Source organism: Amphiura filiformis, chromosome 4 (assembly GCF_039555335.1).
Source record: "Amphiura filiformis chromosome 4, Afil_fr2py, whole genome shotgun sequence".
Lineage (NCBI taxonomy): Eukaryota > Metazoa > Echinodermata > Ophiuroidea > Amphilepidida > Amphiuridae > Amphiura > Amphiura filiformis.
Genome location: NC_092631.1, coordinates 79,139,760 through 79,157,722, shown reverse-complemented (window position 1 = coordinate 79,157,722; position 17,963 = coordinate 79,139,760). Strand labels below are relative to the sequence as shown.

General features: G+C 36.4%; 1 protein-coding gene across 1 annotated transcript in view; it reads right to left on the bottom strand.

Annotated features, from left to right (window-relative positions):
- LOC140151472 (integrin alpha-8-like) overlaps positions 1-17,963 on the bottom strand; it is a 68,827-nt gene that overhangs the window by 12,680 nt on the left and 38,184 nt on the right. The window contains exons 8-21 of the mRNA XM_072173824.1: positions 17,460-17,572; positions 14,037-14,145; positions 12,841-12,949; positions 11,960-12,057; positions 10,839-10,929; positions 10,472-10,517; positions 8,670-8,774; positions 8,031-8,086; positions 6,366-6,514; positions 5,568-5,702; positions 5,248-5,312; positions 4,121-4,268; positions 3,232-3,315; positions 1,927-2,006 (exon numbers count right to left, since the gene is read on the bottom strand). Of these exons, the coding sequence (XP_072029925.1) occupies positions 1,927-2,006; positions 3,232-3,315; positions 4,121-4,268; positions 5,248-5,312; positions 5,568-5,702; positions 6,366-6,514; positions 8,031-8,086; positions 8,670-8,774; positions 10,472-10,517; positions 10,839-10,929; positions 11,960-12,057; positions 12,841-12,949; positions 14,037-14,145; positions 17,460-17,572 (1,388 nt within the window). The remainder of the gene's footprint in view (positions 1-1,926; positions 2,007-3,231; positions 3,316-4,120; positions 4,269-5,247; positions 5,313-5,567; positions 5,703-6,365; positions 6,515-8,030; positions 8,087-8,669; positions 8,775-10,471; positions 10,518-10,838; positions 10,930-11,959; positions 12,058-12,840; positions 12,950-14,036; positions 14,146-17,459; positions 17,573-17,963) is intronic.

Below are 17,963 nucleotides of genomic sequence, written 5' to 3'. Positions count from 1 at the left end.
TGAACTACGCCCTAATACTGATGGAGTTTTAATGGCGTTAATCCTCTCCATACACAGATGAACAAATACAATAGATGAAGGTCAACACGTTTGACCTCCTATGTGACATGTTATACGTGATGTACAAAAACCTGAATATCATAAAGATCAGTATTCGTTTGTGCATTATGAACTGCACGTTTGCGTTGCTAAATATTACTCATTATATATTATGACAAATATTGGTATTATGACAATACGGTATATACATTGTATATAAAACGACTAATAGATCCTGCTATCATGGCGTCAGGTCAATGTTCATCATATCCCGTATGTTTTTTAAAATTCACTCATATTTGAGACAAATTGCTGTGCCCATTTTATAGGTGCACAGGTAGAATTAAGGTTTTCCACTGCACGGGGCCACAAGGGTGATACTAATTTGAATGCTATATTTTCAAAGCGAATCGTGTTCCCGGTTGGCCGAAGCGATTTCACAGAAAAGGTATTTCTAGTACAATGCAGCGTCGGACTCTAGCTGAGGGCGTAGCCTAAGTCATTACAGACTCCAATAATGGCTCTCCATACACAAATGAACAAACACAAAGGAGGGTAGTCTCCTCCGTTGCCTGCTTGATTTCGATGGAGCGAAACCAAATTGGCTGCGGAGGAGACGGGTAATTTTGCCATGCAAATGAGCTGAGTGTCGTAGCCCTGCTTATTAAGCCACTTGCGGTTCGCCATTATGCACTATGTGCGGGGAGAGCCTCGAACTGGCAGCATACATGAATGGGAATTGAACCAGTCATATAACATTCTGTGTAAGGTTACGTAATTCTTCCTTTCATGTATGCTGCCAGTTCGAGGCTCTCCCGCATATAGTGCATAATGATGGAACCTGCAAGTGGCTTAATACTCAAGATTTTGAATGCTTAGACTTGGGCCAAGTCTTACATTTTTGTGACTATAATTGTAAAAAAAACATGCAATTTTGCATGTTTTTGGACCATTTTCCCTCAAATTGCAAAAATATTAAAATTTAACTTTTATTGACAGTTAGGACTAACTAAAGGATTAGGATTTAGCTATGTTTAATTTAGCAAAACAGGATAATATTTTCTTAATCCAAAAAAATCAGTTCTGTACTTTTCTGGAATGGGGAGTAAGTTTGATCAAAGTAGCTTATAATAATACAGTCATAGAATAGATTTGATAGAATAGATAAGTTATGATTAGAAAAGCTTGACCCTGTTATTTACTCAATTCAACTTTAAACTCTTTTCTACATAAAAATCCTCAAATAAATGTCATGGTAACCATTTATTCCACCATGCATTTAGTTTATGACTGTCATCTTTTACATCATAATTTTTATATTGTTCACATTTCTCCATGAAATTAACTTATGAAATGTGTGATGTGAAAAGCACTAAGATTTAAGGATGTCAAAATTGAGATGTATTTTGCTAGCAAAATGATGGCATATTCTTTAAGTTGCAACACACTTACATTGCGCAAAAGGTCACATGAAATACACTGAACCAACCCAGTTTTATTGGGGTAAAGGTATTTTGCGAGTTCGAGTTGCGAGTTGAAATCTGCAAGTTGCAAGTTGAAATTTGCGAGTTGCCAAGGGCAGAAGCGAGTTGATTTGCGAGTTGCGAGTTGAGACAACTCGCAAATCAACTTGCAACTCCCCTTGGCAACTTGCAAATTTCAACTTGCAAATTTCATCTCGCAACTTGCAAATTTCAACTTGAAAATACCAACTCGCAAAACAACTCACAACTTCATTTGACAACTCGCAAATACCAACTCGCAACTCGCAAACAACTCGCAACTATCTTTGACAACTCTCAAATTTCTCAACTCTCAACTCACAGATTTCAACTCGCAACTCGCATTCGCAACTCGCACATTATCCACATCCAATTTATTGCTTACCTTCTTACATGCATGGTGATATTGGCTTCTGGTTCATCTCCCAGTAGGCCAATGTTGTCTAATTTGATGCCAAACAACACCTAGTAGCAAATATAATAATTATCTGTTATATTCTTTCTTCATTGGTCCAGGCACATTCAGTGCCTATTACTGTTTTTGAGCAGGTATTCATACTGATACAAATTCAAGTTTACAATAAACATGTAAAACAAATAGATTTTTTTTCTTCAAATTTTCATTATCTGATCTGTCCGTTGCCTCAGGGGCCAAGCCAGCTTTCTTGGTTAGGGAGGGGCAAAATGGACATTTTGGGAGCAAAGAAAAACAAAATTGCATCCTTTTGGCATCAGTGGGATATATACTTATACTGGTTTTTATAGAGCATGCCTTCTCAAAGGGGCCCTGGGGCCCTAGCCTTGTACATCTGGGGCCAAAATGGGCAAAAGGCACATCTGCAACTTAGGGTCCATACATATGCCACATATGAGCCCTAGTGATCTTGTACTTTTAGAGCTAGGCTTGTCAATCAGTTGCGCCATTTAAAAATAATAATAAAAAAGAAAAAAGAAAAGAAAAAAAATATATTGATGTAATTGTTACCTATGACTTTGTTCTTGTATGCAAAATTTGTGTTAAAAATAGGTTAAACCTCTCAGCTTCCAGGGGGCACCCCAGCCAGGGGCCCTAAGGGGGGCCCTGGACCCCACCCGCTAAGACGCTCCGCTCGCTAAGCTCTACTGATTTTTTTTGGCCCTTCAGCATTATTGTTCAACACAATTTGGCCCTTGAAACAAATTAATTGAGAACCCCTGTTAAAGAGAGACTATAGGCCTACATGTAAAGTCTTTGATCTTCCAAAAGAGCTTTATTTATTATTTATTTACTTTATGCTATTTTGACCCATGATCAGGGTGTGAAATGGGTTCCTTGCCCCTTTTTCCCTTCCCGATATTCTCTTTCACTTTTTGTCGGAGGGGCATTTTTCTCTTGTTTGGGGGTGGGCACCTCGATGCCCCTCGATGGCTTCACTACTGGGAGTCCTGTCAGTGGCAGAGCCACAGGGTGGGAGGGAGCAGCATGGGGGTAAATGCCCCACCAGTCAGAACTCCTTCACCCAGTAAAACCAAAATTATGGAGGAATGAAGGGCAAAAGTTATGATTAGGCTCCACAAAGGCAGCATCCACTACTCAAAATATTGTACCTGCCTGTTATCTATCACACGGTAGAGGATAGTAAAAGCAAAAATTCATATCGTTTATTCTATTAGTTATTTATAAAATTATTAATCTTCAAATCAAACTTACCTGATGACTTTCTGGGAATGGGTTTCCTAGGTCACATGTGATTTGATTATTATCTACATCTTCATTACACGTCACAGACACATCCTGTAAAAAAAAAAAAACTGTTTTGTGAGTATTGAGTCCAACTTTGGTGGTAACATTTCATGGGCCCAGAGAGTAGAGTATCGGTGGGCATGCTGATATTTTCACTGGCTTTTGGCCCGAGGGCCTGCTTAATTTCAAACTTTTTTTAAATTCCTTATTACCCTCTAAAAAAGCGCAGTGATTTATAGTGCGCTATGCAAAGGCACAACGCCTAGATGTTGATCCACAAGCCCTCAGCACACTTTACAGGTTGTCGCTGACCACTATGACCCACATCATTCCATAAACCATTAAACAACAAATCACAGACTTTCAATCACCCTAGACATTCCACAGCTCCCCGAGTTTCGTACCGTTCGTACGGGTTACAACAAGACAAATTAGCAATGAGTACTAGGCACCGCCAGATTTCAAACCCACAACCTCTCGCACCATAGTGGAACGCCTTATCAATTGAGCTAACTTGTGGCAAATGTGGCTAAGGTTGTGGCAAATTTGCTGTGAGGATGATTGCAAGATATATACCTAAAGAATAGAAACCCCAGGATATTTTCAGTGGCGTGTCCAGGGGGGTGCTTTGGGGGCTGAAGCCCCTGCACTTTGTTAAAAATCATGTAAAATCAGCCGTTTTTTTTGGCGATTTTAGCCATTAAGCCCCCCGCATAACTCTGAAAGCCCCTCTGAGCCCCCCGCAGGAACAGATCCTGGACACGCCAGTAATTTTTATACACAATATGAACCATGCATGATGGGAAACAAGGAAGTTCCTGTTTACAAGCAAACCTTGTATAATATATGCACCTACCAATTGTTTCCTTTCTACCCTAACAAACTGTAATCCTTCAGGAAACGTGGCAATAAACACCGTCTCAAATGCGTCTTCACCATCATTGGACACTGCTATGTCAAGAAAGATCGGTTCATCAGCTCCAATTATCAGCTCTGTTGTCACTCTGTACATGAAAACAAGACATTATGACAAATGGTAAATTCTGGAAGTGTTAACAAGTCATGCATATTCTGTAACTTAAAAAAATCTGTAAGCTCTATAAATGTATATAGGCATTACAAAAATGATACTCTTTCTATAGGGTGTGCCGTAAGTCCATTCCGCCTATATTCCGACTTCCCCTGGAGTGTAGCATCAATATGGAAGTACCCGCTCTGTTTATTTGCCTTTGGGCTACTAGCTGCAATGAACCCAGGAATGAACCCTAAGGCTTATTGCTAGCAAAAAAGATATGTCGGCCGTTGTTCTAGATTTTTAGAGCTAATTTTGTATGTTTTGATGGATTTAAAGGTCTGCAGATCTCGGATTTCAATGAAAAAACAACAATAAATGAAGTTTGCATACCTTAATATAAACTTTATGGCAAAATATATGCTTAGGGAGAGTTGCGTTTTAGACCCGATAGAGCTGCCCGGGACGACCCTGGATGAAACAAACTTAGCTACCCGATGAAATTCAAAGAACTGGAAGGAGAAGCATGATCCTGAGATCGACCGTGTATTCAAACAGCAATTTGCGGTGGCCAATTTCAAGTGCTTTGCTCAAGTGGTCAATTAGTTTGGTCACCGATTACATTGATCGTAACTGGACTAGAAGTTATTATCATCGAGTACTGGCAATTTACAAGATCGATTCTCACAGCGGGCGGTCGTGACGCTCATCTCAATTATCTGGTTTATGAATGTGACCTTTTTATTCTTCAGTTATTCCACATGTTACAGGGGACGATGATGTAAAGAACACTGTCCGATTATGTATTCGTCCAGCTTGATCGTCCGACCCGCAAAAACCTGCGGGTCTAATTCGCAATTGTCCCTGAATGGGTCCCTTTCCATTGAATGCAATTGGATTTACATGCTGAGCTTATTTTTTATGTTTCAAATATAATATCAAATATAATAACTGTATGTATGATATCTTACGTTGAGGCTGTCAATTGTAGATCTGGCAAACAGTGGAAATTCTTGCATTTGTTTATTAAGGGGACCTGCAAATGAACAATATAACAAATTTAACAGTTAAATACTCCATTTTGTTGCTTTTCTTTGGTAATTGGCTATAGCTGACTAATCAGTGACAGGGAAATAATCAATTCTTTTATTTTATTTCAATATGTAATACAATTATTTTTCATTGCATTTCATAATTATCGCAATTCAGATTATAATTGGTATTATGGTAGATTTCAAGATAGTGACATTACTGATTATTGTATTTTTTTATTATATAAAAGGCAACTTACCGATTGGTAAGCAAATGAGTCCTTGTTCTGGTTAAGTATTGGAGCTATCTCTCCAGGCTGCATACTAGACTCATTGAATGGTAGGTTGTAATTTATTAGAATTCCTATTGGAGATTGCCTGTCTCTGATATTGTTCTGTGCATGGGAAGACAAATACATATTGGTTAGTATAATTCTATGTCCTCTATAAAATAACATGTTATCTTCCACACACACCTTCATATTTTGTTTCACCTATTATAGTTTAGTAGTTTGAAGGCACGCCAATAAGTATGCTTTTCATGGTGACACAATGTATATAGTTTTGACTGTTCTTTAGCATGTTTAGAATTACATTTCAATCAGATTCCGGATAAGAGCTGCATTTTAGGTTGATTCACAAAATGTTTATTTTTTACTCACTATTCACAGCTCGCAAAACACTCTATGGTCAAAACTGACATTACTAACTTCAAGGTTGACATAACTACTAACTTCAAGGTTGACATTACTACTTACTTCAGGGTTTAAGGGTTGACATTACTACTAACTTCAAGGTTGACATTGCTGCTATCTTCAGGGTTGATATTACTACTAACTTCAGGGTTGACATTGCTAGGTTGACATTACTACCAACTTCAAGGTTCCCATTACTACTAACTTCAAGGTTGACATTACTACTACCTTCAGGGTTGACATTACTACATGACTATGATACTTTTCTCAATTTCCATCCTTTCTCCCTCTCACTCTACTACATGGTTGTCAGTTTAATTTATTCATTTATTATTGGGCAAATTGGGTCACAATTATACATACCCGAACATAAGCTTCTCCAGTCAAACATGAGGGTGTGTCTTTTATAAGCCTCACTTCATTGCTTATCTGGTAGTTGTTATTGCTGGTAAATGCTGCTCTTGACGATAGAGCAGGTCGCTGTGAATCCAGAACCAGAGTAAATTCAAGATCTGGAAAATGATAAACAAAATAATATTAGCTCTTTCAAGCGATTTGTTGTATATCTTTTTGCTGTCTAAGTCAGTGTTTATGCTCCTGACCTCTGACATTAGACACACCAGTCACTAATATCTTGTCCCCAAATGCTTCAAGAAGCTCATGGATAATTGTAATTATGTAGTTGATGACAAGGTGCTTAGTATATTGATGCAGGATCCTAGAAAATTGAAAATGTCTATTTATAAAAGAACCCCATTTAAGTTTGCAATACTAATATGCACAAAATGCTAATTGAGCAAGTACACATGTGATGCACTAGTTTTTAAGAGGGGGCTATACAAACTATCTTTTTATGTATTATACCATAAAAACCCGATAGTTAGCATATGTGTTTACTATCGAGCGCTCTGCAAACATGAAGTGCCCCATCCACAAAAGTGTAAAGAGTTTTGAGCAAATCATCGATACACATAGTTATATACAAACAAGTAAACCTGCAAATTTGTGTCTTAACCCCATTAGCTCAGTTGGTAAAGCGCTATCTTTTGAAAACCATGTTTTCAAAAGTGCTTGATAGTAAGCACATATGCTAACTATCAAGTTTTTACGGTATTTCACTGATGTTTAACGTTTCATCTTTTCAAAAATAAAATATCCATCTGAAACATAGGTGATGGGGGTGTGATGGGTTCTTGATTTTGGATTAATTACGAATTCACACAACACACCCAAAATATATACCAAATTTGATGAAAAGGAGACCCAAAAAATTGCAATAAATTTGCCCAATACTGATCATATAAGATGTTCTAAAATTGGTGACCCAAAGTTATATCAAAAAGCCTGAAAATCACCCCAAATCTACCGTACATCTCCGTACCCACCTCTTTACTAAGAATTCCCTCCCACAGGGCAGGATTGACCATGGCAGCAGGCTAGTGACAAGGGCTCCCTACTTCTCATGTTGTATTTAGGGTGGGAAATGGGAGTAATAAAAACATGCAAAGGTAGGCCTATAAGTGACCCCTTCATTTGCTGAGGATGATGCCCTCAAGTTTGGTCAACATTCTTATTTTTACATGATTGTAATGTGCTTCAATAAACTATCATACCCTGCAAAAATCAAGGCTTTGGGTGCTGTATATTTGACAAAATACGATATTTTTAATAAAACGATGTGCCCTGTTGTTTTATTGATGCAATTGACTTATTAGTCAAACACATACGCAATGTAGATAACACTCTATTCTGTACGTTCATGATGTACAGGGGATGGTCATAATACATCAACAGGACCTACCTCAGTCATGACCGATGGAGTAATTTAACCCACATTGGCAACATAGGTGTTCGAATTAAATTGTGATTTTCTTTGCTTTACCTCAGTTTTCAGGCTCAAAAGTAAAACTTAGGGGATATATCTGACAGTAAAAGCTAACATTTTGTGGAAAACAAATCTATTTTTATGGAAATGTTACAATATGGTTTTAAGATGATATGAACAAAGTGTAAAATCAGAATGCTTACTCATGTTTTGAGGTACGTCCACTCCAGTATAGGTAATGCAAGTCATAATTACAAACCTGAAAGAAAATAGATTTGGAAGCTATCATTTCAAACCCAAAGTTCATTAACCCTGCTGAATGTACTGTATAACACTTAACCTAGGCTGCTAGTTCCTCTTGGTATATGTCCATTTCCAGTGGGGGCAAGGGAGAGAGAATTCCCCCAGTTCCCCCTTCCCCTAGTTTTTAGGCACAAAAAACCAAAATTACACAAATTTCCACTTTTTATGGCAATTTTGTGAAAAATTGGTTGATTTTGCCCCCCCCCCACCCCCCAAATTTAACTTCCCCCCCACCCCCATAAAAAATTCCTAGTGCCGCACAGTGTAACTCTCCTCCTATTGAGGCAATTTGTGACACCAACTACGAAGGAAGGGGGTTGTTGAAACCCCCTATATATTTCTATATGAAACATCATAGTGTTAAATTTGCAGTGCATTTGCAATGTATAGCCAGGAAAGTTGAGAATGGCTAAGGTTCTTCTCTATCCAGTGATAGCAAAATGATTACAAACAGTCCCCATCTAATGACACTATGACATAAAGATAAGCATGCCCTTACAAAGTGTGGGCAAAATTGGGAAATTCTAAATGATACTTACTCAGCAACAAGGGTTCCATCAGAAAGTTGTTTATCTTTTTTATCCAGGTCTACAGCTTGAGGATGAATGCTAAATATCACACTGACTTCCACGACTGGTCGTGATCTACAGGAAATGTATCAATATGAAACATAAATGACAACAGACTAAATTACAAAGAATTGCAATGTGTGATATGTTACATCAAAATACATCCCTTATTGAAAGTACTGTTTCTGAAATAATGACGACTAAAATTTGAGAATATAAAGGAAAATAATTAAAAAACGCTACTGTTTTTTCTTATTTTCACAACAGAAACTCACAAGAGTGGTATCATGTTGCTTTCTTTAAGTCTGCCTTCATAGGCAGGTTTGTGGCTCAAAACCTCTCTTCTCCAATTTATTCTGCTTTCTAGTATCATTTTGAAGTCCTTCTAATTTAAAATATATATCTCTCAAGCTTCCTTTTAATAGTTGAATTAGATCACATTGTGATGTGCCCTGAGTAATTTGATTTAATTTAATTATTTAACTTTGTTTACAAGCTGAAAGTATTTCATGAGATGGGAAACCCCTTGTATTTTGGAATTCCCCAAATTATTGTAAACAAAGTCAGAGCTATGTTTAGAACTTGGAAAGCCCCAGTTCATTATTGCACCATCAGGAAAACCCCCCAGGAAGTGATGTAATGTGAATGTGTATAATTAATCTTGGGAAATCCCAAGATTGCAGCAATGTTGTGAAAATGTGATTGAAGTAATGGTTTATTAATAGATGATGGTTTTTTTGCATGAGTACTGATATAAAAAGCTGAAGGTTTTTGTTGGGACTTTACAGAATGTCATGTGAGATTGAAAACTCCACATGTGTGTGATGGTCTTCGTGCTTCAAAAAAAGAAGTACATTTTAACCAGTTTATATAGCCAATAATTGAGCTAATTTTAATACAGCAACGAAGAAGACAGCGAGCACACAAAAGTGCTCTTCCTCATCAAAGGATTAAAAGTTCTTCTGTCAAATTGCTGGAGTTTGCTGGGTTTGTGAAGGCCACGCATCTGTCAAGAAACAGTGGAGCTGTGTTAAAGAAACCTGTTCCCTGGAAAAAGAGTGATTGGTGAAAGAAACACCATTTTTGGAGAAAGCAGCGCAAGGAGATATATTTGTGGGGAAAGCAGCGCAAGGAGATATTGTGGAGATAGCAGCGCAAAGGAGATTGGAGGAAGCATCATCATTTTCGTATGAGGATTTTATACGCAAGGATTTATAAATGCAAGTGTACTATGGACTTCGCTGATTTTCGCAGGACAAGTGAATAAGGATATATTACATCAGTCGTTCAGAACATTGCAAGAACTCTAGGATCACCAACAAGAAGACAGCTGGTTAAGTACCTATAGTAAAACTGTCATTGTGTGATTTTATTGTATATGCGATATTGTTATTTTATGTACCAATCATACTCTGTTTTCAATTAAAGACTTAGATTATGTTAGCTTAATCAAACAGTGTATTTGTGTTGTGCATTCGTGTGAGTTCAGGTAAAAGGTGATTTTGGCCTTGAGTCAAGTACGACTCGTAACAACATATATGGTAAATATAAAAATATGTACAAAATAAAAGGGGCAGCCCCAGAGAAGAATCTTTCCTTCCCTGGAAGCCGGCTCTTTTTGGGTACTTTTTAGCCCATTTTTGACAATTTTCCTCAACATTTACCCCCTTGAAAGTTGCCTTGCCCCCTCCTTTGTCCTCTTTGAAAAGTCCTGGTTACACTGCTACATGTATCCATGCACGATCAGTGTCAATTTGCCGTGGATTTCTTACCTGAGTAATACCGCAGTTGATGAGTTGTATGCCCCAACAAGTAAATCTGTATAGAGTAATGAGAATCAAAAGCATTTTAGCTGAAGCTTGGATTTGTCACTCATCTCTATCTCGTGGATTAACTTAACTCAGGAATTTAGGGAGTACTTCAGCTCTGCCAAGACATGGGTTACCATGACAATGATGTAGTTTCCACGGATGTCTTAAACAACCCTTAACAATTACATGTATTATAATAATTTACAGAAAAGTGAATCTCACTTCAATTAATCATCTTGCAATAAATTCATAAAGTGGATGAAATATTGTTCTTTTCATTCTCCTAAATTAGGTTTGAGATTGAAATACTTGACGTTGATGTACTTACCAATATAAGCATTGTTATCCATGTCCAAACCAGATGCCAAAGAGTAGCCAAAAGTACCAATACCAAGACCAAGATCAGATGGATACACAATCTAACGATATAAAAAAAGTGTTTTAAATAGAGCAGTTAATGTTGGCATCAGTAAAAATTCTACAATTAGATTACATTTGGTTTAAAACAGGAACAATGAAGATGCACATTTCAAATTTTGGTCAATTATGTCCTGGTATTTTCAACCAGAGGGGGTCAGCTTGTTGCCCTCCCAGTCGGTAGGCCCCTGGTTTTTGTTTTTAGCTTTGATGGTTAATTTCTCTTACAATATAATTTCTCTTGAATTCACTCTAGCTTCTATCGCTTTTTGTGTGCTTTGCAAGTACGTTTGAGCCTTCTGCAACAAAACTCCATCAAAAAGGATCAAAAGGCCATCATCAACCTCCAATCAGTCAATTAACAGCAGTACCGTATGTCAGCTGATGATAAAGAATGCATAGTTTCTTTCTTCATAATATCTTTAAGGTTGGTCTTAACCATGGAATTATGAACAATTTTGGGCCTTATAACTTCTAAATTGTTGGTCTAAAGTATATAAAAGTACATACAGTATTTAGAAATGGCAAAGACTTGACAAATCATCTGTGAAGTCAAATATGGAGAAAATATTTAAAAAGCCCCATTTTTGATGTAAATTTTTTTGGGCAACATAACAAAAAAGATCTTCAGTGTAAAATTTTCTTTTTATTAATTAAAAAAAAATTAGATATAAATATCTAGGACTCTTTTTTACTTTTTTAAAAGTTTGATCAACCTCAAAACAAATTTGGGTGGAAATCATGCCTTTTTTAAATGATTTTTTGTATGTTGCCTGAAAAATTTGGATCAAAAAGATTTTCACCAAACCTGACCATTTTTGCCTAAATTTTACCTCATATCGTCTAGCACATTCTAAATAGGTAAACTTTTATATACTTTAAACCAACAATTTAATAGTTGAGGCCCAAAATTTCCAGAATTATAAGACCAACCTTAAATGCAGTTTCCAACAACTGGCATGTTTCAATGTGATGAGTCACAAAAAGCTAAAGGGTGTCTGTGTATCATACAATTTGGCAGTTTCCTCCTACCTGTGCTGGTGTTGTAAGTAAACTTCGTCTTCTTCCATGAAATATGTAGACAGCTCCAGTGCCATCTTCACCATCATATGGAGCACCAACAGCAAAATCTGAAGGAGGATTGCATGGCATGTTTACATGTATATAGTATGATCAGGGCCTAATAACATGGCGGATTAATATCAATTGTCTTGTGAAATCTCAAATCACAGATTATTTATTCAAGTCATATACTTTGTCTACTTAATTTAGCACACACACATTATAGACCACACAGGTCAACTACATCACATTTGATATGGGTCTACTTTTCGGCGTAGTAGTAAAAGCCTAACAATTCCCGCCAATTACAAGCTCTGAGAAAGGCCTTAAATGGCATAACATATGCAATCAATTCTATACCCTAAAATGACATACCCCATGCAAACAAAGTTACCATAAAACAGCTTGACAATCATTACAAGCAGTGGTGGCACCAGGACTTTTTTTTTTTTTTTTGGGGGGGGCATGGGGGGCAAAGTGAATTTCAGGGGGCAAAATCAACAAATTTTGCACAAAATTGATGTAAAAAGTGTAAATGTAAAAATTGTCCCCTAGTGCTGCCACTGATTGCAAGAAATCAATAACCACAATGATAACTGCTTCCCTATCCCTCTATGGTATATTCATTCCAACTATAAGCAAAAATTATGACTTTGATTTTCAATAAATGTTACTGATTTCATCTTGGTTGGAAACAAACTTTGAAATTAGGGTTTGAAAATATTTGTGAAATTTCATTTATTTTCTGGATTTCACACACAAAAATGAAATGGTGCAAATATATTCCACAAAACATATGTGTATGTCCAAGAAACTATTAATGTCATCATTTAATATTAAATCTTACTAACCATTAAATCCATCCCTGTCCATATCTCCTATTGCTGCTACAGAGAATCCAAATCTAGCTCTTTTCCTTTTACCAGTAATTACTTCATTTGGTGAGCCGGCAAAGTTCCCCTGAAAGAAATTAACACAGGATATTATTCAATGACTGCCAGATAGTATCAGACGCAACATACCAATATGACTGCCAGATAGTATCAGACGCAACACACCAAAGTGAGTTGCACATTTTAGTTCCATTACTTGATTAAAGGATGAATAATCTACACCAAGATCTCAGTGATTGATTGATTTATTAATTAACTTGATCAATTGATCTTAGGGTATAATTGACTGATTAAATGATTGATTCACTGATTTGATCAATTGATTGATCCAATTAACTGATCCATAGAAGACTTCATTGCAAAGTTATGGATTTTATAATAGTATTTACTATTTTACATACCATATCATTTTTTTGGTATTATTTTTTGTTCGTTGTTTTTGCCTGCATCTCAGTTTCACATTTGCTGCCTTGTTGGATCAGCATGAATGAGTCTTGACACATCAAAATTCAACATAAGATCCAAATAATTTGTAGATTAAAGCCATATTACAACATTTGCTGAGACGAACGCCCTCAGATTTTTTTAAATTCTGGTTTTCACACGATTGTAATGTACTTTAGTAAACAAAGATGCTCTGCAAAAATCAAGACTTTAGGTGCTGTAGTTTTGTCAAACTCCGAGATTTTGAATAAAACGCAGGAACCGTCGTTTTATTATTACGATGGAAATATTAGTCGAACACGTATGCAATGTTCATAACATGCATAACACAGTACGTACACAGCGTGCGGGACACACACATCAGAGGGTCGTTCCGTATTACAACCAATGGAGTAACATGCATTGGCGCTAGTAGTAAATTCCAATTATTTTTTCTTTGCTTTACCTCACTTGTTCGGCTCAAAATTAAAAGGGGACATATCTGACAGTAAAAGCTAACATTTTATGGAAAATAAATACTAATCTATTTTTACAGAAATGTTATAATATGGCTTTAATCCATTAATTGTATAAGAAGTCATAAACTATACATTCTGGTATCCAATTTTGCAATTTGGAAAGAGGCATGCTTTTCAATAAACATAAAAATTGATGGGTACCAATCATTTTGACATAGCCTGCATAATAACGCCAACACATTATACACTTACTGATGCATTTGGATCTTGGAGATAGACATACACTTTGCCAGCTTCCCATCCCTCCAATGATCTGTCTTCATCAATGTACATAGGAGCACCAATAATCAAGTCTTCTAGGCTGGAAAAATATTGAAAATTACAAAATAACTTGGACAACATAAAATAGACAACACTTAAAGTTCATACTCGAATGTAAGTTTGAATTGGAAAAAGTATGAAAAAGTTTTCATAAAACGTATTTTCTAGCTAAAGAATTCTCATGGGAGGATTCTTAATTACAATACATTACTTAGCATAATCTACAGAATATGTGGCGGAAACCAGTTGTTGTGGTTTCATAGGGCATGAGATTACTCAGTACAAATGACTATATAGGCTATAGGCCTGCATGCTGCAATGTGCAAAATGGCTTGCATTTTGGTCCTTTCTTTTCAAGGCCAATTTGGTATATGCATGGGTCCTTTTTTCAAAACTTTCTGATTTTATTCAGAAATAGACCAAAAAACTCAAAAAGTTTCCACAAAATTTGGGGGAAAAGTTGAAAAACTAAGACAATTTAATATGGCATACTTGAATTGTGCTGAAGAAAATTGAAAACATATAATTAGCTCCTAGGATATATTCCCGGTGGGTTCAGTTTGTATTTAAAGGTAGGACGTATGACCGTTCCAGGATTTGAAAATGACCCCTATTTCACGGGGAATCGAGGACATTTGCAGCAATTTTACCCCCTATTTTGCACAAAATCAAGGAAAATTTGCCCCCATATACCTCCCCTATTTTTATCACTTTGAGGACACATTTTTATTTCACCCCCTTATCACGAGGAATCAAGGACATTTTTCCGAAATAAATACCCCTATTTTGACCACTTCAAGGACGCTTTTGAATTTTTCCCCTATTTCAAGAGGAAATGAGGACAAGTTTTTTGGAAAAAATACCCTATCAATCAAACGGACAGAAAAAATACAAAAAAAACGAAAACTGTAGCGGTAAAAACGCAGAGGAAAGTCCTAGAAATACACCCTATTTTTCATTTCAAGGACAATTTTGCTCCAAAACACCCCTAATTTGGACAATCGCGAACAATTTTATCCTCGAAAATTCCACGGACATTTCTTGAAAAGTACCCCTAATTGGAACCATCATGCGTACACATCGTCAGTGAAGACTGAACCCACCGGGGATATATTAAGCCTATAAAGAGTGCAGGCTTCAATAAAACAATTAAAATCTTGTGACTGTCTTCATAACTCATAGTATTGTATAGTGGCAAACTTTTTGCACAGTTATTATTCTCATACTTTTCATGGTTTAAATTTAAAAGCCTGCCAAAATATTTTGACCCATACGCTTTAATGTGAGCTGTTATATTAGAAACAGCAATAAATAGAAACTGGAACTTAAAAATCACGAAAAATTTATACCGCTAAAATATCCTGCTATAATGTAATCAATAAAGATGGAACCAATTGATAGTACAGGAAAATATTGAGCACAAATTGACCACACATGAGGTGTGGTTATGATTCAATTTCCACCAGATCCTGTTTGGAATTGATTGTTCATTTATTATTTCTATCAAGTTTGTTCTTGTTCTTGGTTTATTTAATAAGGATTTGATAATGAACAGTGCAGTATGTAGATGACAAGAAAAAATAAGGTCTGTAGTTTATGAAATCATATTTCCTCAAGTGAATGGCCTATTCAATGTGATCTCCAGTGCATAGACCCTATGGCTGTTTGGGTAGGTGTGCCACTGATAATCTGAGTGTAATTCCGCTTTTTGGTGACAGGAATGGAAAGAAGTAAGGAATAAAGAGAGGAAACAAAGAAAGAAGTTGTTTGCTTGAGTGGGATTCAAACCCAAGACCCCTCGCATGCCAAGCACTGGGTCGGCGACACTTTGCCACAGGTGTTGAGCTTCGCTGGCCAGTGAATGCCTATATATCACTTAGGGCAATTGCGTCATCACACCACGTGGAATGCACACTCGAACAGTGCATATAACAAATAGTATTCTGTAGTACCTGGTATGGTTAGGGTGAGATATAGAAGTATATCTCACCACAAAACTACTCTCACTTCCCTGATCTCATCACTCTCACTGTGACAATCAAACACATAAATAATTATATATTACCACACATGTACTTTTTATTATTTTTTTTTATATTATCATGATTATTATAATTGTATACTGAATTATCATTATAATTAATGATTATACATATTCTTGTTATTATTGTTATCAATCCCACTGCCACCTAATCAGGATATAGCATTATTCATAATAAACCAAAATTTTGTAATTTTCAGATTCTTTTTAATTTTTCAGCAAAAAAATTCTTAACAGGTTGAATTTTCAGAAAAGGCTATAGCCAATTGTTGAGAACATGGCAAGATACTAGTACTGATAATGGACATGACACTAAGGTCACACACAGGAAACAGGAAGTAATACCAACGTGCCACTTGTCTGCCTACAACCTATGTCATCAACTTCACTAACTTACATCAATTCTGAATAGGCTCAACTTTAATAGGCCTAGGCCTATGCATACATTTCCCATGAGAAAAATATTGTACATGATGAAACACACGTAAACAAGTGAGAAGGGTAAAAATTAATTGTTCCAAACTTGGTCAGCTTCTAATTTATGCACATTGGAATATACCTTAAATGTTTCCAAGAAGGACCTAAGTTGCACATATTTGTATTTAGATACACTTTATGTACATGTACACAGTGCACATACCTAAAATATTACCTTTCGATTATTGGCTGAGGCAACATTCATTTTTTTCATCCATTCATCTTTATTTCATTCAATAAGAAAATACAACAACAAAGACAGATATTGAATGAGGAGGTACTCAGAAGGCCTGATGGCCTGTATTAAGGTTGGTCTTAACCCTGGAATTTTGGAAACTTTTGGGCCTCATAACTGCTAAATTGTTGGTCTAAAGTATATAAAAGTATATAAAAGTATACACATTTAGAATGGCAAAGACTTGATAAATTCATCTGTTAGGTCAAATTTGGGCCAAAATGCTCATTTTGGCCACAAATTCCCAAAAACGGGATTTTTGGCCAACTTCTTTTTCGTTCAATGTAACAAAAAAATTATTGGGCCAAATTTTTTTCTTTTTAATTTTTAAAAACTAGATAAAAATATCTAGGAACTGTTTTTTATTTTCATGAAAAAAAAATCTGTAGACAGCTGCCCTCATTACAGTTGTGTTTCTCCGCAAAGGTAAGATCATCAACATATTTCCAGTAATGAGAGCAGCAGCCCTGAGCCGCATCATTGATAACTGCCTGGAAGGTGATAGGGCCAATTTTGATGCCCTGAGGAACACCTGCATGAAGCTGAGCATAATCTTTTCATGCAGACTTTTCATGCAGGGTTGGTTGGGATATTTACTCACTTGTCTCCATTGATATCAATTGCCGCCAGTGAATGTCCAAAATAACTGCCTACTTGTTCACCATAGAAAGTTTTCAATATAGTTAGTGATACAGATGTTGCGTACAGCTTGACCTACAAACGTAAAAATTCATAAAAGCATGTTATTCAAATGATGCAATTTAACTGTCCAATTCTGATGACATGGTTAATAACAGACAAGTTATGATTTTTACTCAAAAGTATAAACAAGGTATTCTTTAGGGGGGTTTATCTGTGGAAATGAGGGGCTATTATGTGTGGTATATTCGGGGTGCATTTTCAGCCACTGTGATTTATTGACAGCCCTCAATTTCATAAAAAGTTGGTTTACAGAAGGGTGTTTTTCAAAATGTTCTAAAAACTAGAAACGTCATGGTTTTCGACGCAAGGTGTCGATTGGGATGCCTCCACCATGGAGCATTTGAATTTGGAAAACAAACAAACATAACCTCAAATGACCTGTGACCTTGGATACCACCAATAC